We start from the raw sequence: 24311 nt of genomic DNA, 5'->3' as shown, positions 1-24311 counted from the left end.
GAAACAGCGCAAAACGCAGCATGGTCGCACCTCAATTTCCCAGTGAAATTTAGCACGATTCGGACAAAAAGACTACCTTTTGTTTTTGCGCCGTAGCTCTGCCAGCACCTAGGGAAACCTAGCAAACCTATACATTTTTGAAAACTAGACACCCAGGGCAATTCAGGATGGGGTGACTCGCCTGCCCACCCCCAGGTTTTGTTACCCAGAATCCCTTGAAAACATAAACATTTGACCAAAAAAACACATTTTCCTCACATTTCTGTGGTGGAAAGTTCTGGAATCTGAGTGGATCAACAAATTTCCACCCACCCAGCGTGCCCCCAGGTCTCCCAAAAAAAATGGTACCTCACTTGCGTGGGTAGGCATAGTGGCTGCGACATGAAACAGTGCAAAACGCAGCATGGTCGCACCTCAATTTCCCAGTGAAATTTAGCACGATTTGGACAAAAAGACTACCTTTTGTTTTTGCGCCGTAGCTCTGCCAGCACCTAGGGAAACCTAGCAAACCTATACATTTTTGAAAACTAGACACCCAGGGCAATTCAGGATGGGGTGACTCGCCTGCCCACCCCCAGGTTTTGTTACCCAGAATCCCTTGCAAACATAAAAATGTGACCAAAAAAACACATTTTCCTCACATTTCTGTGGTGGAAAGTTCTGGAATCTGCGTGGATCAACAAATTTCCACCCACCCAGCGTGCCCCCAGGTCTCCCGAAAAAAATGGTACCTCACTTGCGTGGGTAGGCATAGTGGCTGCGACATGAAACAGCGCAAAACGCAGCATGGTCGCACCTCAATTTCCCAGTGAAATTTAGCACGATTCGGACAAAAAGACTACCTTTTGTTTTTGCGCCGTAGCTCTGCCAGCACCTAGGGAAACCTAGAAAACCTATACATTTTTGAAAACTAGACACTCAGGGGAATTCAGGATGGGGTGACTCGCCTGCCTACCCCCAGGTTTTGTTACCCAGAATCCCTTGAAAACATAAAAATTTGACCAAAAAAACAAATTTTCCTCACATTTCTGTGGTGGAAAGTTCTGGAATCTGCGTGGATCAACAAATTTCCACCCACCCAGCGTGCCCCCAGGTCTCCCGAAAAAAATGGTACCTCACTTGCGTGGGTAGGCATAGTGGCTGCGACATGAAACAGCGCAAAACGCAGCATGGTCGCACCTCAATTTCCCAGTGAAATTTAGCACGATTTGGACAAAAAGACTACCTTTTGTTTTTGCGCCGTAGCTCTGCCAGCACCTAGGGAAACCTAGCAAACCTATACATTTTTGAAAACTAGACACCCAGGGCAATTCAGGATGGGGTGACTCGCCTGCCCACCCCCAGGTTTTGTTACCCAGAATCCCTTGCAAACATAAAAATTTGACCAAAAAAACACATTTTCCTCACATTTCTGTGGTGGAAAGTTCTGGAATCTGCGTGGATCAACAAATTTCCACCCATCCAGCGTGCCCCCAGGTCTCCCAAAAAAAATGGTACCTCACTTGCGTGGGTAGGCATAGTGGCTGCGACATGAAACAGCGCAAAACGCAGCATGGTCGCACCTCAATTTCCCAGTGAAATTTAGCACGATTTGGACAAAAAGACTACCTTTTGTTTTTGCGCCGTAGCTCTGCCAGCACCTAGGGAAACCTAGCAAACCTATACATTTTTGAAAACTAGACACCCAGGGCAATTCAGGATGGGGTGACTCGCCTGCCCACCCCCAGGTTTTGTTACCCAGAATCCCTTGCAAACATAAAAATTTGACCAAAAAAACACATTTTCCTCACATTTCTGTGGTGGAAAGTTCTGGAATCTGCGTGGATCAACAAATTTCCACCCACCCAGCGTGCCCCCAGGTCTCCCAAAAAGAATGGTACCTCACTTGCGTGGGTAGGCATAGTGGCTGCGACATGAAACAGCGCAAAACGCAGCATGGTCGCACCTCAATTTCCCAGTGAAATTTAGCACGATTCGGACAAAAAGACTACCTTTTGTTTTTGCGCCGTAGCTCCGCCAGCACCTAGGGAAACCTAGCAAACCTATACATTTTTGAAAACTAGACACCCAGGGGAATTCAGGATGGGGTGACTCGCCTGCCTACCCCCAGGTTTTGTTACCCAGAATCCCTTGAAAACATACAAATTTGACCAAAAAAACACATTTTCCTCACATTTCTGTGGTGGAAAGTTCTGGAATCTGCGTGGATCAACAAATTTCCACCCACCCAGCGTGCCCCCAGGTCTCCCGAAAAAAATGGTACCTCACTTGCGTGGGTAGGCATAGTGGCTGCGACATGAAACAGCGCAAAACGCAGCATGGTCGCACCTCAATTTCCCAGTGAAATTTAGCACGATTCGGACAAAAAGACTACCTTTTGTTTTTGCGCCGTAGCTCTGCCAGCACCTAGGGAAACCTAGCAAACCTATACATTTTTGAAAACTAGACACTCAGGGGAATTCAGGATGGGGTGACTCGCCTGCCTACCCCCAGGTTTTGTTACCCAGAATCCCTTGAAAACATAAAAATTTGACCAAAAAAACAAATTTTCCTCACATTTCTGTGGTGGAAAGTTCTGGAATCTGCGTGGATCAACAAATTTCCACCCACCCAGCGTGCCCCCAGGTCTCCCAAAAAGAATGGTACCTCACTTGCGTGGGTAGGCATAGTGGCTGCGACATGAAACAGCGCAAAACGCAGCATGGTCGCACCTCAATTTCCCAGTGAAATTTAGCACGATTCGGACAAAAAGACTACCTTTTGTTTTTGCGCCGTAGCTCCGCCAGCACCTAGGGAAACCTAGCAAACCTATACATTTTTGAAAACTAGACACCCAGGGGAATTCAGGATGGGGTGACTCGCCTGCCTACCCCCAGGTTTTGTTACCCAGAATCCCTTGAAAACATAAAAATTTGACCAAAAAAACACATTTTCCTCACATTTCTGTGGTGGAAAGTTCTGGAATCTGCGTGGATCAACAAATTTCCACCCACCCAGCGTGCCCCCAGGTCTCCCGAAAAAAATGGTACCTCACTTGCGTGGGTAGGCATAGTGGCTGCGACATGAAACAGCGCAAAACGCAGCATGGTCGCACCTCAATTTCCCAGTGAAATTTAGCACGATTCGGACAAAAAGACTACCTTTTGTTTTTGCGCCGTAGCTCTGCCAGCACCTAGGGAAACCTAGCAAACCTATACATTTTTGAAAACTAGACACTCAGGGGAATTCAGGATGGGGTGACTCGCCTGCCTACCCCCAGGTTTTGTTACCCAGAATCCCTTGAAAACATAAAAATTTGACCAAAAAAACAAATTTTCCTCACATTTCTGTGGTGGAAAGTTCTGGAATCTGCGTGGATCAACAAATTTCCACCCACCCAGCGTGCCCCCAGGTCTCCCGAAAAAAATGGTACCTCACTTGCGTGGGTAGGCATAGTGGCTGCGACATGAAACAGCGCAAAACGCAGCATGGTCGCACCTCAATTTCCCAGTGAAATTTAGCACGATTTGGACAAAAAGACTACCTTTTGTTTTTGCGCCGTAGCTCTGCCAGCACCTAGGGAAACCTAGCAAACCTATACATTTTTGAAAACTAGACACCCAGGGCAATTCAGGATGGGGTGACTCGCCTGCCCACCCCCAGGTTTTGTTACCCAGAATCCCTTGCAAACATAAAAATTTGACCAAAAAAACACATTTTCCTCACATTTCTGTGGTGGAAAGTTCTGGAATCTGCGTGGATCAACAAATTTCCACCCATCCAGCGTGCCCCCAGGTCTCCCAAAAAAAATGGTACCTCACTTGCGTGGGTAGGCATAGTGGCTGCGACATGAAACAGCGCAAAACGCAGCATGGTCGCACCTCAATTTCCCAGTGAAATTTAGCACGATTTGGACAAAAAGACTACCTTTTGTTTTTGCGCCGTAGCTCTGCCAGCACCTAGGGAAACCTAGCAAACCTATACATTTTTGAAAACTAGACACCCAGGGCAATTCAGGATGGGGTGACTCGCCTGCCCACCCCCAGGTTTTGTTACCCAGAATCCCTTGCAAACATAAAAATTTGACCAAAAAAACACATTTTCCTCACATTTCTGTGGTGGAAAGTTCTGGAATCTGCGTGGATCAACAAATTTCCACCCACCCAGCGTGCCCCCAGGTCTCCCAAAAAGAATGGTACCTCACTTGCGTGGGTAGGCATAGTGGCTGCGACATGAAACAGCGCAAAACGCAGCATGGTCGCACCTCAATTTCCCAGTGAAATTTAGCACGATTCGGACAAAAAGACTACCTTTTGTTTTTGCGCCGTAGCTCCGCCAGCACCTAGGGAAACCTAGCAAACCTATACATTTTTGAAAACTAGACACCCAGGGGAATTCAGGATGGGGTGACTCGCCTGCCTACCCCCAGGTTTTGTTACCCAGAATCCCTTGAAAACATAAAAATTTGACCAAAAAAACACATTTTCCTCACATTTCTGTGGTGGAAAGTTCTGGAATCTGCGTGGATCAACAAATTTCCACCCACCCAGCGTGCCCCCAGGTCTCCCGAAAAAAATGGTACCTCACTTGCGTGGGTAGGCATAGTGGCTGCGACATGAAACAGCGCAAAACGCAGCATGGTCGCACCTCAATTTCCCAGTGAAATTTAGCACGATTCGGACAAAAAGACTACCTTTTTGTTTTTGCGCCGTAGCTCTGCCAGCACCTAGGGAAACCTAGCAAACCTATACATTTTTGAAAACTAGACACCCAGGGCAATTCAGGATGGGGTGACTCGCCTGCCCACCCCCAGGTTTTGTTACCCAGAATCCCTTGCAAACATAAAAATTTGACCAAAAAAACACATTTTCCTCACATTTCTGTGGTGGAAAGTTCTGGAATCTGCGTGGATCAACAAATTTCCACCCACCCAGCGTGCCCCCAGGTCTCCCAAAAAAAATGGTACCTCACTTGCGTGGGTAGGCATAGTGGCTGCGACATGAAACAGCGCAAAACGCAGCATGGTCACACCTCAATTTCCCAGTGAAATTTAGCACGATTCGGACAAAAAGACTACCTTTTGTTTTTGCGCCGTAGCTCTGCCAGCACCTAGGGAAACCTAGCAAACCTATACATTTTTGAAAACTAGACACCCAGGGAAATTCAGGATGGGGTGACTCGCCTGCCTACCCCCAGGTTTTGTTGCCCAGAATCCCTTGAAAACATACAAATTTGACCAAAAAACACATTTTCCTCACATTTCTGTGGTGGAAAGTTCTGGAATCTGCGTGGATCAACAAATTTCCACCCACCCAGCGTGCCCCCAGGTCTCCCGAAAAAAATGGTACCTCACTTGCGTGGGTAGGCATAGTGGCTGCGACATGAAACAGCGCAAAACGCAGCATGGTCGCACCTCAATTTCCCAGTGAAATTTAGCACGATTTGGACAAAAGGACTACCTTTTGTTTTTGCGCCGTAGCTCTGCCAGCACCTAGGGAAACCTAGCAAACCTATACATTTTTGAAAACTAGACACCCAGGGCAATTCAGGATGGGGTGACTCGCCTGCCCACCCCCAGGTTTTGTTACCCAGAATCCCTTGCAAACATAAAAGTTTGACCAAAAAAACACATTTTCCTCACATTTCTGTGGTGGAAAGTTCTGGAATCTGCGTGGATCAACAAATTTCCACCCACCCAGCGTGCCCCCAGGTCTCCCAAAAAAAATGGTACCTCACTTGCGTGGGTAGGCATAGTGGCTGCGACATGAAACAGCGCAAAACGCAGCATGGTCGCACCTCAATTTCCCAGTGAAATTTAGCACGATTCGGACAAAAAGACTACCTTTTGTTTTTGCGCCGTAGCTCTGCCAGCACCTAGGGAAACCTAGCAAACCTATACATTTTTGAAAACTAGACACCCAGGGGAATTCAGGATGGGGTGACTCGCCTGCCTACCCCCAGGTTTTGTTACCCAGAATCCCTTGAAAACATAAAAATTTGACCAAAAAAAACACATTTTCCTCACATTTCTGTGGTGGAAAGTTCTGGAATCTGCGTGGATCAACAAATTTCCACCCACCCAGCGTGCCCCCAGGTCTCCCGAAAAGAATGGTACCTCACTTGCGTGGGTAGACATAGTGGCTGCAACAGGAAACGGTTCAAATCGTACGGTGGTGAATTTACATTACCTTATTGCAAAACTACCTTGACTTTGGGGGGGGGCATCTGAGTTTGTGGCCCGGGGCTCGGTGGTATTCTTTGCAAAGTAGCAAACCCAAACAGTTCTGAAAACTAGACACCCGGGGGAGTCCAGGGAGGTATGTCATGCATGGGTCCCCCAATGTTTTCCTACCCAGAACTCTCTGCAAACCTTAAAATTAGGTAAAAATTGCACTTTTCCAAACTTTTTGGCGTGGGATCGCCGGGCCGGCAAAAAAGTCATACCACTCTGCGTTCCCCTTGTTCTCCCGAGTAAAAGGATACCTCACTTGTGTGGGTGCCCCAAAGCAGAATACGCCAAAAATGAATTTTGAAAAAAGTAGTTTTTACTCATATTTACGTTTTACAAATTAAGCACCCCAGCCTAAGTCACATGCCTTTGGCCCACCCACACAAGTGAGGTATCATTTTACTCGGGAGAACAAGGGAAACACTGGGTGGTAGGACATTTGTTCCGGCAGCGAGATCCCACCCAAAAAAGTATGGAAAAGTGGGTTTTTTGACCAAAATTTAAGGTTTGCAGGGGTTTCTGGGTAGGAAAACATTGGGGGACCCACGCATGCCATACCACCCTGGACTCCCCCGGGTGTCTAGTTCTCAGAACTGTTTGGGTTTGGTAGTTTCCAAAGATGCCTGCCAAGCCCCGGGCCAAAGGCTCAGGTGACCCCCTCAAAAAATAAGATTATTTGGCTAAAGGTAATGTTTTCGTCTCCACAGTATGAATTGGGCCTTTTCATAAAGCAGCCGCTATGCCTACCCACGCAAGTGAGGTACCATTTTTATCGGGAGACCTTGGGGAACGCTGGGTGGGAGGTAATTTGTGTGTGCCCAGTGATGCCACGCTTTCCCACACTAAAACGTGTGAAAAAACTGATTTTTTTCCATGCAAAAAATGAGGTTTGCAAGGGATTCTGGGTAAAGGAACGTTGGAGGATCCACGCAAGCCATACCTCCTTGGAAGCCCCCGGTTGTCTACTTTTCAGAAATGTGTGGGATTGGTAGGTTTCCCTAGATGGCTGTCTCGCACGGGGCCAAAAACCCAGGTAACCCCTCTTGCAAAAGCTGGTGGACTTAGGGGTTACCTGGGTTTCTGGCCCCGTGCGAGACAGCCATCTATGGAAACCTACCAAACCCACACATTTCTGAAAAGTAGACACCCGGGCGCTTCCAAGGAGGTATGGCTTGCGTGGATCCGCCAACGTTCCTTTACCCAGAATCACTTGCAAACCTCAATTTTAGCAGAAAAAAATTACTTTTTTTCACACGTTGTAGTCTGGGAAAGCGTGGCATCACTGGGCTCACACAAATTACCTCCCACCCAGCATTCCCCCAGGTCTCCCGATAAAAACGGTACCTCACTTGCGTGGGTAGCCATAGTGGCTGCAACAGGAAAAGGTCCAAATCTAACAGTGGTGAATATAAAATACCCTGAAGCAATATAACTTTGATTTTTTTGGGGGGAGGCACCTGAGTTTTTGGGCCGGGGTGGGTGGTATTCTTTGGAAAGTAGCAAACCCAAACAGTTCTGAAAACTAGACACCCGGGAGAGTCCAGGGAGGTATGGCATGTGTGGGTCCACCAATGTTTTCCTACCCAGAACTCCTTGCAAACCTTAAAAATAGGTAAAAATAGCAATTTTCCAAACATTTTGGCGTGGGATCGCCGTGCCGGCAAAAAAGTCCTACCACCCTGCGCTCCCCTTGTTCTCCCGAGTAAAAGGATACCACACCTTAACAGAGTTACTCAAAAGTCAAACATTCAAGCACGGCTATCTATTCCTCAAAGACACACACATACAGGTTGGATTTGGCACGAGGGCGAGTGATGGTTCAGTACATAAAATTTTATTAACAAGATATTTCAAAAAAATGAAATACTCTGTCAATAAATAAATGCATAAAAACTGAACCAGTGACTCGCAACTCGTGAGCTGTAAAGCCACGACAAGGCACCAACCGTTTTACAGGCCATTCACGCACCTTTCATACCTGATACAAACCAGACCATTGACACCATCCGAATGGAAAAGCAACACATAAGAACAATCACAATAAGGGGCAATGTACACCCTACTGCAGAAAGAGAAAAAAAACAATTATTACTGCACACCCATCTAATCCGCAAGCATACACACATACTGGTTGGATTTGGCACGAGGGTGAGTGATGATTCAGTACATACAATTGGATACGCAAGTAATTTCATCAAAAATGAAATACACTGCGTATAATTGAAAGTATGATAAACTGAACCACTGACTCGCAGCTCGTGAGCTGTAAAGCCACGTCAAGGCACCAACCTCTTTACAGGCCATTCATACACCTTTCGTACGCGTGACACATACAAAACATTCACACCGCCAGCCGCGGACCCATCACATTTCAACACTCACACCAGCAAACAGCGCCATTCAAGGGCCCATCACTTTCACACGCCCACATTTCTGACACTGCAACTACACAAAATGATGGACTGTGTGGAGTGTCACTCAACTAGCAGTGTGTGTATTGACCAACAGAAAGTAACTACTCACACACCGCCTGCCGAGCGCCAGTCCACCCACACCACCATCCAAGCACCAGACCATGCACACTGCCAGCCAAACACCACTCAGCGCACACCGACAGCCAACTACCACTTCACACACACCACCAGCCAAGCATCACTCCACGCACACCACCAGCCAAGCGCCACTCCACAAACACAACACCATCCAAGCACCACTCCACACATGCCACCAGCCAAGCACCACTCCACACACACCGCCAGCCAAGCACCACTCCACTCACACCGCCAGCCAAGCACCTAACCATACACTCCGCCAGCCAAGCAAAAATCCACGCACCCCCCCAGCACAACTCCAATCCATGCACTATGCCAGCCAAGCACCAGACCACGCACACCACCAGCCAAGCGCCATCCACTCACACCACCAGCCAAGCACCTAACCATGCACTCCGCCAGCCAAGCAAAAATCCACGCATTCCCCCAGCACAACTCCAATCCATGCACTATGCCAGCCAAGCACCAGACCACGCACACCACCAGCCAAGCGCCATCCACTCACACCACCAGCCAAGCACCTAACCATGCACTCAGCCAGCCAAGCAAAAATCCACTCACCCCCCCAGCACAACTCCAATCCATGCACTATGCCAGCCAAGCACCAGACCACGCACACCACCAGCCAAGCGCCAGTCCACGCACACCAACAATCCAAGCACAATCCTGCACACACCACCATCGAAATTAGAATTTTTTAAAGAAATACCGCAAATCAAATGTAGAAACCTACAAATCTGCTAACACAAATTCAAAACCTAAATGCTTTGCACTAATGGAAACCTAAAAGCAAACAAAAAAATATTACAGAAAAAAGACCAGACAGTACACTTACAAGCTCAATGAAACTCCCAAAACTTCTTTTGTGTGTGGTACGATTTAAAACAAGCTGGCACACACAATCCAGGATTTGAAGGACAGTCAGGACAGTGCATACGAGACTCCCTCCGCACTTCTCTTCGCCAACAGACTCTACATCTTTTAGTGGGTTTGTCTTTTGCAGTTGTGGGAGGAATGTATTCTGGAAAGTGGCGATCTTTCAGTCTAGCCACTTCCTCCACCACTCCAAATCTTGGCACACTTGCCTGTTCCACTAGTACAAGGCTGCCTATTATAGTCTCCTGAAACTTAACAAAAGGCATCTTTGACTCAGGACAAGATTTCTGGAAAACAACAAAAGCATTAAAGGATGCCAAGTGGAAAAGATGGATAGCCAACTTCTTGTACCAAACGTAAGCCTTTCGAAGAGCAGCATAAGGTTCCAACCTCTGATCTACTCTGTCAACACCACCCATGTGCCTATTATAGTCTAAAATGCACACAGGTTTACGCACTTCAGCAGTCTCACCCCGAACTGGCAGAGCTTCAGTGCTTTTGTCATGGATAGTAGTCAGCATGTAAACATCTCTCCTGTCTGAAAACTTCACAGCTAGAAGCTTCCCACATCGCAATGCAGTAGACTGTCCCCGCACAAGCCTTTTGCAAACAAGTTCTATTGGAAAACCTTTCCGGTTACTGCGCATCGTGCCACATGCAACAGTGCCCACTTTGGCCAACTCCTTGAACAAACGCACACTAGTGTAGAAGTTATCTACATATAAATGGTGGCCTTTGTTAAATAATCGTCTACCTAGTTCCCACACAATTTTCTCAGTCACTCCAAAAGTGGACGGACAAGCAGAAGTGTTAATGCTGGAATCCTTACCGGTGTACACCCTGAAATTATAAACATATCCAGTCTCACTGTCACACAGCATATACAGTTTGATGCCATAGCGTGCCCTCTTACTAGGAATGTATTGCCTAAAAACCAAGCGGCCCTTGAACAATACCAAAGACTCGTCCACAGCTATTTCTCTTCCAGGTGCAAACATCTCAGGAAAACGATCAACAAAGTGATCAAGGACAGGCCGAATCTTAAAAAGACGGTCACAATCAGGGTGATCGCGTGGCAACGCTAAATCATTATCAACAAAATGCATCATGCGAAGAAGAAGCATATATCGATCACGAGTCATAACTGCTGGAAATATAGATGTTGCCATCAAGGGACTAGTGGACCAATAAGAAGACATTGATGGCTTCCTTAGCAAGCCCATCAAAAAAGTTAATCCCAAAAACTTCTTCATCTCTTCAACATATGTGGGAGACCAATGGGTAGCTCTGGAATGGGGCTTAAGGCTGGCACTGTGGTCCCTCAAATACTGCTCTGCATACAAATTAGTTTGCTCCACAATCTCCTGCAAAAACTCATCGTCAAAAAACAACTGAAAATATTGAATTGGCAAAAAATTGTCAGTATCCACTCTACACCCTGGAACACCAGTGAAGTCTGGCAATTCCGGCTGCACCATGCCAGGGGCAACCCAGACGTCATCACTAACATGAGGAGAAGAAGCCACCCTAGCCTGCAGGCCAGATGCCTCTTGCTGCACTACATCAACGGGAACACTAGCATCCCCAGATGCCTCTTGCCTCACTACACCAACAGGAATACTAGCATCCCCAGATACATTTTGCATCTCTTCACCAACAGGAGAACTCACATCCCCAGCTGCCTCTTGCATCTCAACATCAACAGAAGAACTCGCATCCCCAGATGCCACTTGCTGCTCAACAACAACAGAAAGACTAGCAGCACCAGATGCCTCATGCTGCTCTACAACAGGAAGACTAGCAGCACCAGATAACCTTTGGCGCACCACAGCAATGTGAAACCTTTTGGGCGCAGCCTTTACCACACTTGCCTGTTCCTGACGTGAAAAAAAGGGAAACCTTGAGGACCTAGGCTGCCGCTCACATGGCTCTTGCCTCTCTACCGGCACATCAATGTCCCTCTCTACCACAGGCACTTCATCAGCACTAGAAGAAGAATCATCATCCGATGATACCATGCGAAGAGAAAACTCACTGCCTGAATCTTCTGCACCTACCTCATGCTCCGAATCGGAGTCAGTGTCTGGACCATGGTCAGAGGAAGACTCAAAAAGCAAACTAACAACCTGCTTAGCAGTAATCCTGCGAGCAGCCATTATCCTTACAAATCAAGAAGACTACACACACAAGTGAACAACAACCTACACTGTGCAAAGGAAGAAGTAAACAAGGTAGAGTCTTCACACAAAAATCAATACACTCAAAAACAATTCAAATCTAACCAAATATAAGAAGACTCACCAGCACCTACTCTGCTGAAACACAGCAAAAAGAAAGGAAATCCCACTGGAAAGAAAAAAAAAAGTATAGATTAGACAAAGTACACATCAAGCAGCAATACAAAAAAAAAAGTTAACAATCAAGAAACACAAAGCCACACACACAGCAATAACTTCACTTTTCATAACAACACATTTATCTAGGAAAAATAGTACAAAAAACATTTACTTACCAAGCACATGCAACTACACAAGCTGCAAAACCAGCATTAACCGAACCACAACCTACACCAATACAAACAGCAAAAGCCTGGATCAAAAACAAAGAAGAAAAAAAATAATTTAATACTACATTTCACAAACAACATAACAAATGAATAAACAATACACAAATTTACCCCCAAAATCACATCCACACAGATGGGCCATCAAAAAGGGCAAAACGGACAAAAGTACGGGTTGATTTGCCCACCGGGGGGGGGAGGCCAGAAAATCTAAATTTAAAATCCGACCCACCTGAAAGCGACCCTTGCACAATGGGTCACTTCCTACAATCTAAAATAAAATCCCTGGTGCAAGTGGGGGCATTTCCACCGCACAATCGCAATGCTGTGCGCAACCGTGAGCCAGAAATGCCCTGCAAAGAGACATCAGAAGAGAGGAAAATCACTTACCTCTCCCCTGATGCCTCTTTGCAAACCCCCCCAAATATCTCAAAACCAACCTAACACCTCCAGGCGCAGGAAGCAAATGGCTTCCCGACCGCCTGGGAATCCCTGAAGATGTTGGCGCGTGCTGTGCGCGCTGACATCATCAGGGATTCTCATGGGGAGGGGGACAACAGAATTACTGTGGTTCACTGCGATGCTGGACAGAGGCACTTGCATCCTTGATTTTCACAAGCGCAATCCTAAAACAGTTCCTATAACCAGGAGCTTCTTTCTCCCCATCTGCTGCTCTCAACAGTCTCTGACCATTTATACACATAAGAGGCATGTGAACTCACACAGAAGATCCCCGTTTGGCAACGCCCACCAACTAGCGGAGTGCACCATCTTTCCTAAATTTACCCACTATGATGGACAGCTCACTCAAGGGACCTGTGCACACATTGGTGCGATGGCATAGTAACACACACGGACACTGGAGACAAAGCAAGCGCTCGAGTTGCAGCACAAATTCAGGAAAACATTCATCAGCCCAAAAACATTTGTGACCTTCCCACTATGATTCACAGCTCACACAAGGGACCCTTGCGCACATCTGTGCAATTGCATAGTAACGCACACATGGACACTGGAGACAAAGATGGGGCTCGAGTTGCAGCACAAACTCAGGAAAGCAATCATCAGCCCAAAAACATTTGTGAACTTCCCACTATGATGAACAAATGGTCTCTGCTTCCCGATACCTAAGAGCCTTGCTAGTTTATTCAGATAACAACCAACACACACTGGGGTCGATTGTGAAAATATGGTATTGTGTACAAAAAAGGGGAGAAATGCTCCTCTTTTAGGTGTCCCCTCACTCACCAGGGTTGCCCCACGGTGACATGCTTCATCATTGGGGCCATCCCAGTCCTCTACGGGCTGGGGCGTGCTGCGACTTGCGAAAGTTACGTAGGAGCACTTTATTAGACTATGTGTGGTGCATGTGTATTTGAGGAGTGGACTATGTGATGTGTGAAATACCTGCCCAGTAGGTTTACAATAAACTTTATTCTTGCCTCTAGGTGGTAATAAACGGGGTGCAAAGATAGGCTGCCCTAAACGTAATGTGTCCAGATGTACCTATCAACTCCTATCGTCGACATGTTTCGTGCATACCCCAAACACTATGATGGACAGCTCACACAAGGGACCCCTGCGCACATCTGTGCAATTGCATAGTAACGCACACATGGACACTGGAGACAAAGATGGCGCTCGAGTTGCGGCACAAACTCAGGAAAACAATCATCAACACAAAAAAAATTGTGAGCTTCCCACTATGATGGACAGCTCACTCAAGGGACCCCTGCGCACATTTGTGCAGTTGCATAGTAACGCACCCATGGTCAATGGAGACAAAGATGGCGCTAGAGTTGCAGCACAAATTCAGGTAACAATCAACAGCCCAAAAACATTTGTGAGCTTCCCACTATGATGGACAGCTCACTCAAGGGACCCCTTCGCACATGGCATAGTAACACACACATGGTCACTGGAGACAAAGCATGTGTTTGAAAAGCAGCACACAAAAAAAAACATTCATCAGGCCAAAAACACTAGTGAGCTTTGCCTAGGCAGCACAGGTGTGTTTTTTAGCCACTTCAGAAACACACATCAGTATAAGTAATGAAGGACAGAGGCACTTGCATCCTTCATTACAATGAGCACTATTATTTTACTTTATAAATGACCCCCATCAGCATTTTTGTAGAAAAAGCGGCCTTTCAACAACATTGCAGCCAAGAGAAGACTTCATAGATAATGTTCCCCCAACAAGGGGAGCGACCCTTCCCCAAGGGGCCGCTCCCCGAACAACGAAATTGATCATCAATCAAAAAAAAAAAAAAATCCCTAACATTCCTGCTGCACGATCGCACGATCGTGCAGCAGGAAACCTCTAAATGCCACCGAGGGAAAGGAAAAGCCTTTCCTTTCCCTCCTTAGAAGTAATACTGCAATCTCCCCCGCCCCAGCCGCAAAACTAACCTGTTTGCAATCCGACGCGCAGGAAGCAAATGGCTTCCCTGCGCGTCGGTAAACAAATGGAGCCTCCGGTGACGTCAGCGCGCCTCGCGCGCTGACGTCATTGATGACGCGGGCGGGGAGGGCGGGGGGAGGCAGGGGAAGGTCTTCCCCTGCCATCCCCGCAGAAACTAAAAAAATCGGGCTGACTCGGGGGGAGCGCTGGCGCTTCCCCCGAGGGTGGGACTCATGACGAGCTGGGCTCGTCATGAGCGTGCGAGGAGGCTACGCCATGACGAGCCCAGCTCGTCATCAGCCCCGAAGGGGTTAAACATTCTACAGAAAGAACCCTGCTGATTATCTCGGGCAGGGAGATCTTTTAAACAACTACCGTATATCTACCTCCAACAAATCGTGGAACATCTCCTCTGAATCCTAAGACAGGGAGATTTTATAAACCTTCTACTTAAAGAGCCCTGCCGAATATTTCGGGCAGGGAGATCTTTTAATCAAAACATCGTATATCTTCGAGTCTTGGATACGTTTAAGAAACTCTCATAACAGACAAATCAAGTCAACAAAACGAAACGATACCAAACATGACTCATCTTTGACAAGTCTCCGGCTGGCGGGAATTATCTTGATTTGCTACATCATATAAGCATCTAGAATACTTCTTCTACTCAGAAAATATCCAGACATCAATCAGACTTACTATCAACTTTCGTTGTTCTTTTCAAAAATTACTTAGCTTGTGTGGCTACTCCAGAAGAAGGCGCTGGTTCGCCGAAACGCGCGTAGAGACCCATTTTGCCACTCTCAGTTTTTTAACCTACCTGATATGTGTTGATATTAAATGTTATAAATGTATGAACTTTTCACTGATATTGTATGACACATGATTTTATTTGTGTTCACTGTCCTCATTTTTATTCATGCCATACGTTTTGTTTTTATTAAAATAAATCTACAATAAAACATATATTTTTCTAATTTTTTGTAGCCAATTGTCCTTATGTATACTACACTGTGTAATATGAGTTGCCTAGGTTGTTTTTTATCATAAGTTTTAATTTCCCTGACCTAGGAACTATTGTATCTGTACCTTCAGGGGGTCCTTGTTAAATACACACTACTCAAAGGAACCACTGCACCGGCACCTCATGCGCACGCAGATACTGCATTGGTTTAAACATGTTGGCAGTGAAGCGCAAGACTCGTACTCCACCTCCCACGCTGCACCCGCATCACACCGCACCTCAGGAAGCCTCAGCGTCTCCCCATTCACAAACGCAGCCAATTCAAACTCCTCGCACACACATACAAACCCTACACAGCACTGTACCAGAATACCTGAACCGCCGTATGCACTTTCACCAACCCACCAGACACCTGTGCTCTGCCGCACTCTCCCTCACACACATTCCCCGCACCTGCAAAAACAAAACTGGAGGTCACTCCTTCTCCTACGAATGTATGACGTTACTACGACATACATTACCACGCAGTAGGATACAACGCGGACGTTACATCGTCCGCGTTGTAACCACGCATGGTTTTACATCGCAAGTCGTTTCTACGACTTCCACTAGATGGCGCGCTGGACTTAGAAATAGTATAAATTACTATTCCTACGCCAGTTAGCACAACAGTAGGGAATGTGTTGGATTTAAAACCCGACACATTCCTTGGTGTTGTGCGCCATCTAGCGCAAGTCGTAGAAACGACTTGCGATGTATTGCCATGCGTTGTTACCTACCTGCGTGGTATTGACAGTGTTATAAACGCTGTTTCCCTTCGCCTACATCACACCCAAGACATGGAACGACCTCCCTCAACACATCAGAGCCTCCTCCTCACTTCTTGAGTTCTGCAAGAACCTGAAGACCTGGCTCTTCGTATAAGCACCCCTGGGACCATCGACCTACACACCTTGCCGAAGCGCCTGGATAACCTTCAGGGTGATTAGTGCATGGTACAAACCAATGTAACATAACATAGGATGTCCTACCTAGTCGATTCCATGATCAAGAATTCACGAAAATGCCAGGGGCAGCAGAAGTGACATCACCCACATTCTGACACCCCCAATCATTTATTTATTTACATTGTTTTATATAGCGCGAACGTGACCCACGAGGGTATATAGTTAAAGACATAGGAAATGAGGTAGTCTACATGCATTTGATAAACAACATTACTCACAAAAGAGGTAAGAGGTATGAGATAGCATAGGTGACCGATGGACAGCACATGATCATCATAGAGGGCAACGGTACATTACAATTTAATCGGTCATTACGCCTTAGGTCAATACTGTGGAAATAAACGAGCATATAATGACAGGCAGTACCCAGATATAAGAGGATTGTGACATCTTAGGATGTAAATTTGTTCATTAGCAGTGTTTTTACCTCCTTTTTGAAGGCGGTAAAGGAGGAGATTCCCCGGACCACTGGGGATAAGGCGTTCCAGATCTTAGGAGCGTACCCTGAAAAGGCTCTGCAACCAGTTCTCTTTTTATGAAAGGATTGTGGTTTCAGAAGTAAAGAACTAGCGCTTGGTAGTTGTCTGCAACCTCCGGATCATTCAAGCTTTAGGGCTAGATAACTGGGTGTGTTGTTATAAAGTGCTTTATGGGTCATGCAAGCAACCTTTAGTTGTATTCTTGCCTCATATGGTAGCAATTCAGTGTTTTCAAGGTCAGGGAAATGTGGCTATTTCTTTTAGATCCTGATACCATTCGTGCTGCAGCGTTAAGTAAGGCCCTCAGCGGAGCCAGCTTGTATCTTGGGAGGCCACAGAGAGTGCTGCTTCCATAGTCTAATCCTGATAGCACTAAGGCTTGCACTGCCATTTTTAAGTCGGTCTGAAGGAGGAAGGGTTTAAGTTTTCTTAATAAGCTCATCTGGTGATTGGCTCCCTTGGTGGCCTTAGAGATGTGCGACTGCATATTCAGGTGTTTGTCTATGGTGACTCCCAGGGATTTCACTGAGTCAATGATGAGTGGTGCATAGTCCATGGCGGTTAGGTGTTTCAACCATTGCTCTATCTCTGGTGTGTGATTGGGTGGGGAGATGAGAATGAATTCTGGTTTTTTTGTATTAAGCATGAGGTGGTTGTTCATGAGCCAGCTTTGCGTGTTCAGAAGAATAGCATTGAGGGAGATGAAGTCTTCTGGAGTGGAGAATTTCAAATACAGTTGGGTGTCGTCCGCTTACAAGTGATAAAGAATATTTGCTAATTTCAATGCATTAGCCAGGGGTTCCATTAGTAGGTTGAAAAGAATAGGTGAGAGGGCTGATCCCTGGGGAACGCCTATGTCGACCCCAGATGGTTGAGAGAGAGCATTCTTCATCTTGATTCTTTGAGACCTGTTATTGAGGAAAGAGGAGAACCAGTGTAACACTGTGCCTGAGAGGCCCATCCTTCTTTCTAATAGTGATAGTAGCTTGTCATGATTAACAGTGTCGAAGGCGGAGGATAAATCAAGCAGTATTGACCCCTTTGTCCCACCCTTAGGCCCTAAACAGACTCAAAGCCAATAGCTCGGGCTCCCCCAGTCATCTCAGTTGTCTCTGTCTGCCTGGTTCTGTATTGAGAACACTGTCCTGTCCAGGTGCACAACGTCCATTCAAAGGGCTTGTGTGGTGGTGTGCTGGTGGTCAGTCAGAATTAGATATTAGTTTTGTGCAGTGCAGTATTGCATGTTTTATGAAAAATCACTTTAACTGATGTATTTCAGTACCTTTGAAATATATTTTGTGTTTTGTTCTATACCAATCACTCTCTTTACATGTTTTGACACCGTCTGCCACCGCACCCTAATAACAACACTGGGATCCAAGGAAAGTCCCTGGACTGGATCACATCATTCCTTTCCGACAGAACCCAGGGAGTCCGCCTCCCTCCCTTCCGCTTCGAAGCCACCAAGATCATCTGCCGCGTACCCCAGGTCTTTTCACTCAGCCCAACTCTCTTCAATATCTACATGATCCCCCTCGCCGCCATCGCACGCAAACACAACATCAATATCATCTCCTACGACGACGACACCCAACTGATACTCTCCTTCACCAAGGACCCAGCCACCGCCAAAACCAACCTCCAGGAAGGAATGAAAGACGTCGCAGAATGGATGAAGCTCAGCCGTCTGAAGCTGAACTCAGACAAGACGGAGGTCCTCATCCTCGGACAATCCCTCACTGCCTGGTATGACACCTGGTAGCCCACAGCGCTGGGCCCCGCCCCGCCCCACTCCCTTTTGTACCGCTTTTGGCCGCCATAAGTGTGGCAGGGTATGCTCAGACGTGAGTCCCTTGCTCACTTTGCCACTGGATTCAAGCAAGCCGGGCTGAAGACGGCTGTAATGCCAGAAACCGGTCCTCGGAAGCTTGTTTCCGGTCCAGGGAAGGCATGGCTTGGCAGTTCGGGCTGGACTGTTCCCATGAGGCACAGGGTCAGACTGATTTGCATATAGCCATGTCTGAACTGGGATGGCGGAGTGGGCTTAAGAACGGTGATGGATTAAACCCAGATCTTTTGACTGGGTGTGAGTGTTTGATTCGTTAAGATGCTCCTTCCATTACCACCCTCTTTTGTACCGCTTCTGAAACTGCAGCAACACTGCATCCCTGGATGTGCTGGCAACCCCCGAATCAGGGAGACCCATGTTTTCACTAACATGGGACAGAATGTCCGGCAACATATCCTTGGAAATATATTTCCCCTTAAGGTTTACTGCACCAAAGGAGGAACCATCGGAAGACTCAGAGCTGGAAATATAGAATTAGAGGTCATGACCCCCACCAGAACATACGCCTGCAGACTTCTTGGAGGAGTTCAAATCAGACAAGGTCTCCAAAATCTGCTTTTTCAAACGAACGTCATCATCACACCTGGCCTGCTTCACAGGAGGGCCGGAATCCACACTGTCCCCTGGAGAAAACAGAGAAGACACAGGAGAAACATGCCTGCGCTTCAGGTGAAGCTTCCCCATAACGACAAACAGTAACTGAGTCAGTAGTAACACCAGTATGAATGTTTTCCCCATGTTATGCAAATGAAAATGTAGAAGCAGTCTGCACCAATTCCAGCAAGCGTATTGACAGGCAACTCAGCCAGTCGTCAGCTGACTCTGAGGAACGAAAGGTATGAAGAGGGGGCATGGCCTACAACACGCTGAAATAACAGAATTTCCTGTCCACCGTAGGCCAAAATGCAAGGAGAGGAGTTCCAGCTTTACTGTGTAGTGGAGTAGCGGTCCTCCTAACAGCCGGCATCCTGTGAGGCTGACTGACCCGACTCGCCGGCCCTTGGGCAGCTCAGTACCTGCCTGCTACCCCGTAGCGCCACCTGCCTCCTACCCATAGTCAGGTCCAACAGAGGAGGGCGCAGGACTTCACACGCAGCTCCTAGGGAAGCCGTTGACTCCGTGCCTCCCCTGAACTGTGTCCCAGCATGAATGCGCCTCTTCCTGCAGCACAGAGCAGCGGAAGCCAAAACTGTCAAGTAACCGGAGGCAATTGCAGCAGGTCCCGATCCCCACCACTTCCACCTATAGCGGAGGGGAAGGAGAACAGCCAGGAAAACAACTCCCCGCACTGCAAATAGCGGGAGAGAAGAAAAACCGTACTGTGGCAAAAGTGTGGTCGGTATGACAGACTTCCGGGTGCAGCGACAACACCACCAGGAATTTGTGGAGAGGCACAACCGCCAAGGATCATGCACCGTAGAAGGGAAAAGAAGAAGCCAGAAGACAACCGAGGCCTGACAGGCCCAGCAACTCAGGCGACCGGCATCACTTACGGAGTCCAGGAGGCCACGCATCCTGACTCCAGCTGCTCCCATGAAGGTCCAAAAGCACCCCAAGAGCTCAGCAAAGGAGGCAACTAAAAGACATCCAAAAACATAGTAAGTGCCCAGCAATTACCACAGCGTTCCCTGTCATGTCCACCGACAGGAAACAAAATAGGAAGTGCTTTCTGCTGGCTATGTCGTTATAGCACCTGGCAGGAGGGTGGGTGGAGCCTAAAAGTGTTTTCTGTTTTGTTTCTTGTCAGTGGAATATACCTCATTAGTTATGACTGGGTCGAAGAGGAGGGACGTAGAGGTCATTAAAAGTGCCTCGGATTGTTTTTGGCACTAAGCCCCACCCCCTTCGAGCCCCACTCCCTCCTCACATGATGAAAATGTTTCACAAGTTGGCAGGCTGGTTAATGGTTTCACTTAACTGACTGAGTGTGAGACGTGTGGGCAATAAGAGCTGGCCCTGCTCTCTGGAATTACAAGACAAAGGCATTCTTCAAATTTTCATCTCAACAACTGCCACAGCATAGTGCAAAAGGTGTACACGTTTGCAATAATAATTCAGCTCAGTAACACAATGCTGTTTACATGCATGTTATGGCAAACAGTAGTTCGGATATGGCCATAATAATTAATAATTAGAAAATAGACTGACAATTCATTAGAAGAATGTTCCACTTCACTTGTATTGGCTGTTGTTGCACTATATATTAGGGAAAGCCCCCATTTCAAGATGGCGACTAAATTAACATTTCTATAGCCGCCAATCATATGGAGTCAATATCGATCTGCTTATATTTACTATCAGTGTGCTCTGCTTCCAGTAATAGGCAAAGCGTCAAGATTCACTGCCCCTTCCGCGAGGAGATTGTCTGTTGAAATAACCTGTTGCTCTTGTCTGATTTGTGTGCTTGTATAGCGCCTCCTTGACCTCAGGTAAGAGAGCTACTGAAAGCACATCAGCCTCTAAAGGTAGATTTTTATATTTTTTATTTTTGTTTTTTATAAACGTGGTCTAGAAGGACGAGAAAGTGCTTTACAGAGATGCCATGACAACAGCACACGCCATTTAAGTTCCCAACAGATGATTAGGCTAGGCCCATGAGGGATCAGGGACATCTTGTAACAAGATAGCACAGAGAGCCGACAGTCAGGAGGCAGCAGGGCCACACAAGATAGGAAAAAGTAGCTGCTGGGAGGAGCCGTTCCTCAGATGTTCTGATCCATGAATGGATCTGCACTTGGCCCAAACTTGGAGCACGAGCTGGAGAGCTGCCGAGGGGCCCTGCGCCTCATGCATCAGCAGTTAGAGTGGGATAACGTCCGTCTGCGCTACCTGGAAAGGGCTATGGAGCGGCAGAAAGATGGCAGGAAGGGAGTTAGAGCAGCCAGAGGCAAACAATTGAAAGTGGCCTATGCAGACGCAGTCAATGAAAGGTGCCAGCCGCCGAGGGTGAGACAACATTTAAAAGGCTGTTTCCTTAAAGGTACTATTGTAGGTGGTTCTGTGAAGTGGATCTGAACCCACTTTAATGGATGGGTACAAAACACCGAGAGCTGTCTGCGTATTAAGGTGCACACAGGGTGGGTGCACGTGCACTGCTGAGGATCACTGGTGCATTTATTTTCTGAGGCTACCATCTGCTCTCCTTTCCCTCTGCAATGATGATGCCCCCTGTACCTGGACTTAACAGGAGCATGCGGCGTGTGCGAGCTGAGGCAGTCTATTACAGATTATATTACCAAGCCAGTGGAGAAAGCAGCCACCAGTCACGATAGGCTGAGGCTCCTTTGTTTACACCATAAACATGACACAAATAGAGCAGAAGACCAAAGAAGCAGCAACGGGTAGGATGTGGCTCAGTCACACAACAATGACACTGGAAATAAGCTATGAGGAACGGTACTTTTCAGGGGACATTGCTGCGTTCGCATCCCTCGCGGGCCTAGCACGTCATCGCGATCGCGGTGAAAATTAAAGTAATCGCGATGACGTGCTAAGCACATGAGGGATGCGTGTGCAGCAACGATTGGAGAGGCGAAGCGAGGCACGCGTGCTTGTGCACGTAACCGCAAGCTGGTGGCCGGCGGGTAGCAGTTTGAAAAGCCCCTTACTAAAGTCAAGCAAGCAGCGCATGCGCTGCTTAAGGCTTGACCTAAAAACTGTGCATTTCCCTGTACAGTGGGTCAGCTCTACCTCTGTCAGGGTTCCTTCACTGATATAACTCCATCTTTGTCTTGGTTGGTGTGAGAGGCAAGATTGGTTGCACCACCTGTGTTCAAGAGAGGAATAAAGCACAAAAAATATCAGATTTTTTTTTTCTAAATTACCACAATAACTTTAACTATAAAAAGGGCCTGATGGCCAAGAGAACTATTCATTTAACCACTACTCTTCACCTGAACGATACACAGCAGGAACATGAAGGCAAAGACAGCATCTGCCTCCAGTACTTTGCAAATATACGGATCCTTAGAAGATAGGATGTTTAGTATCTGGACTTCCTTTTACAAGTGAACAGGTCCCAAACCTTTAACAAATGGGAAGCTAGCATAGTTGATACAGAGGGTGTTAATGCTTCTGCCACTATGAAGTGAAGAGACCCCCAAGTCATCCATCCTAGTAACAGTAGGAACAACTACTCCTCAAGAACTCTACAGGGAGAGCACATTTGATACTATAATATGGCTATATATGTTGTCAAAACACTTTTATTTTGACCTCTGGTTATATTTATGAGCATGCCCCAAAATAAACATCTGCCTTTTACTATACGCCTACCGTAAATGTTTATCGCTATGCAAATAGTATAAAAAACAATTACTTTTAATTGGACAACATTTCAAATAACATGCCATTATGTTGCATCACATAAATAAGCATTTTTTTTTAGGTCAGATGAGATTTCTTTTCCAGAAGGCCATGTTACATTAAACTGGAATGTACAACTTTTTTTTCTCAAATCTCTCTGGAATTTTCTGGAAAAAATAACTATTTAAAGTAGCAGGTACTTAACGAGACGGAAGATTATGTACATCTCTTTTTGTGTAAAATTCATGGCTTAACCTAATGTGCAATATTTATTTTTTAGGTTTTTCAGGGTGGGGGGTCTATATTTTATTAGTAGAGAGACTGTTTAACATGTGACATATAATTGAATAATACTGATTTCTGCTCCCATTGCAGATTTTGCAGGCGAAGGTGCGCAGGCTGGAACAGCTTCTCCACTTGAAGAACGTCCGGATAGATGATCTGACCAGGCGGCTCCAGGAAGCAGAAGAGAAATCGAAATAAGGCTCTTCCGGGTCGCCACTGACGTAAAGATCCCCTCCAGGATCTCTTGAAGATTGCGCTTTCTGGGATGAAGGCGCTGAATGGATCTCTGCGGCTCAGCATTATTGGGAATTAAAAACTATAACCTAAACCGTGACAACTGTGAATGGGAAAAATGGGATAACTTCGCTACACTTACTTGCCCGTATTATTGACTTGATCAATACATTTACACAGTATTTTGCTCTTGAATTATTGGTGAATATTTGCTTCTAGATTTTTTAAAAATAATACTGTGTCAGTTTTATGTATTTCACTCATATTTTATCTACAGGATGCTTTGCTATAAAAGCTTTCATTTTGGTTACTCATTGCTGAATGTACCCTATTTATTCTGTAGTTCACTCTAATTGTGTAAGCATCCAGCAAGCGTGTGTAGCGCAAGCTATAATATACTGTTATATCTGGCCATCATGTTAATATATATACGTATTATTTGTAATTGAATATGTTGCTTTTATAATCCGCACAATGAAGGTAAACAAGTCTTACATTAAACAAGCTTTGGCAATGCCATTAGGTCTGGCCTATAAATTTAAAGTGGTCTTCGGTCATTCGTGGGTTTAGGTACTCAGGGGCATA

At 46.5% G+C, this 24311-nt stretch overlaps 1 protein-coding gene across 1 annotated transcript in view; it reads left to right on the top strand.

The window, feature by feature from the left end:
• The window catches only part of SPEF1 (sperm flagellar and cilia associated 1), an 82410-nt gene extending 58434 nt beyond the window's left edge, over positions 1-23976 (top strand). Inside the window, exon 7 of the mRNA XM_078677196.1 lies at positions 23583-23976. Coding sequence (XP_078533322.1) covers positions 23583-23690 — 108 coding nt within the window. The 3' untranslated portion in view covers positions 23691-23976. The remainder of the gene's footprint in view (positions 1-23582) is intronic.
• Positions 23977-24311: the final 335 nt, after the last annotated feature.

The sequence above is a fragment of the Lissotriton helveticus genome, chromosome 2_1 (assembly GCF_964261635.1).
Source record: "Lissotriton helveticus chromosome 2_1, aLisHel1.1, whole genome shotgun sequence".
NCBI classification, from domain to species: Eukaryota; Metazoa; Chordata; class Amphibia; order Caudata; family Salamandridae; genus Lissotriton; species Lissotriton helveticus.
Note: the sequence above shows the minus strand (reverse complement) of the source record. Positions and strands in the feature narration are given on the sequence as shown.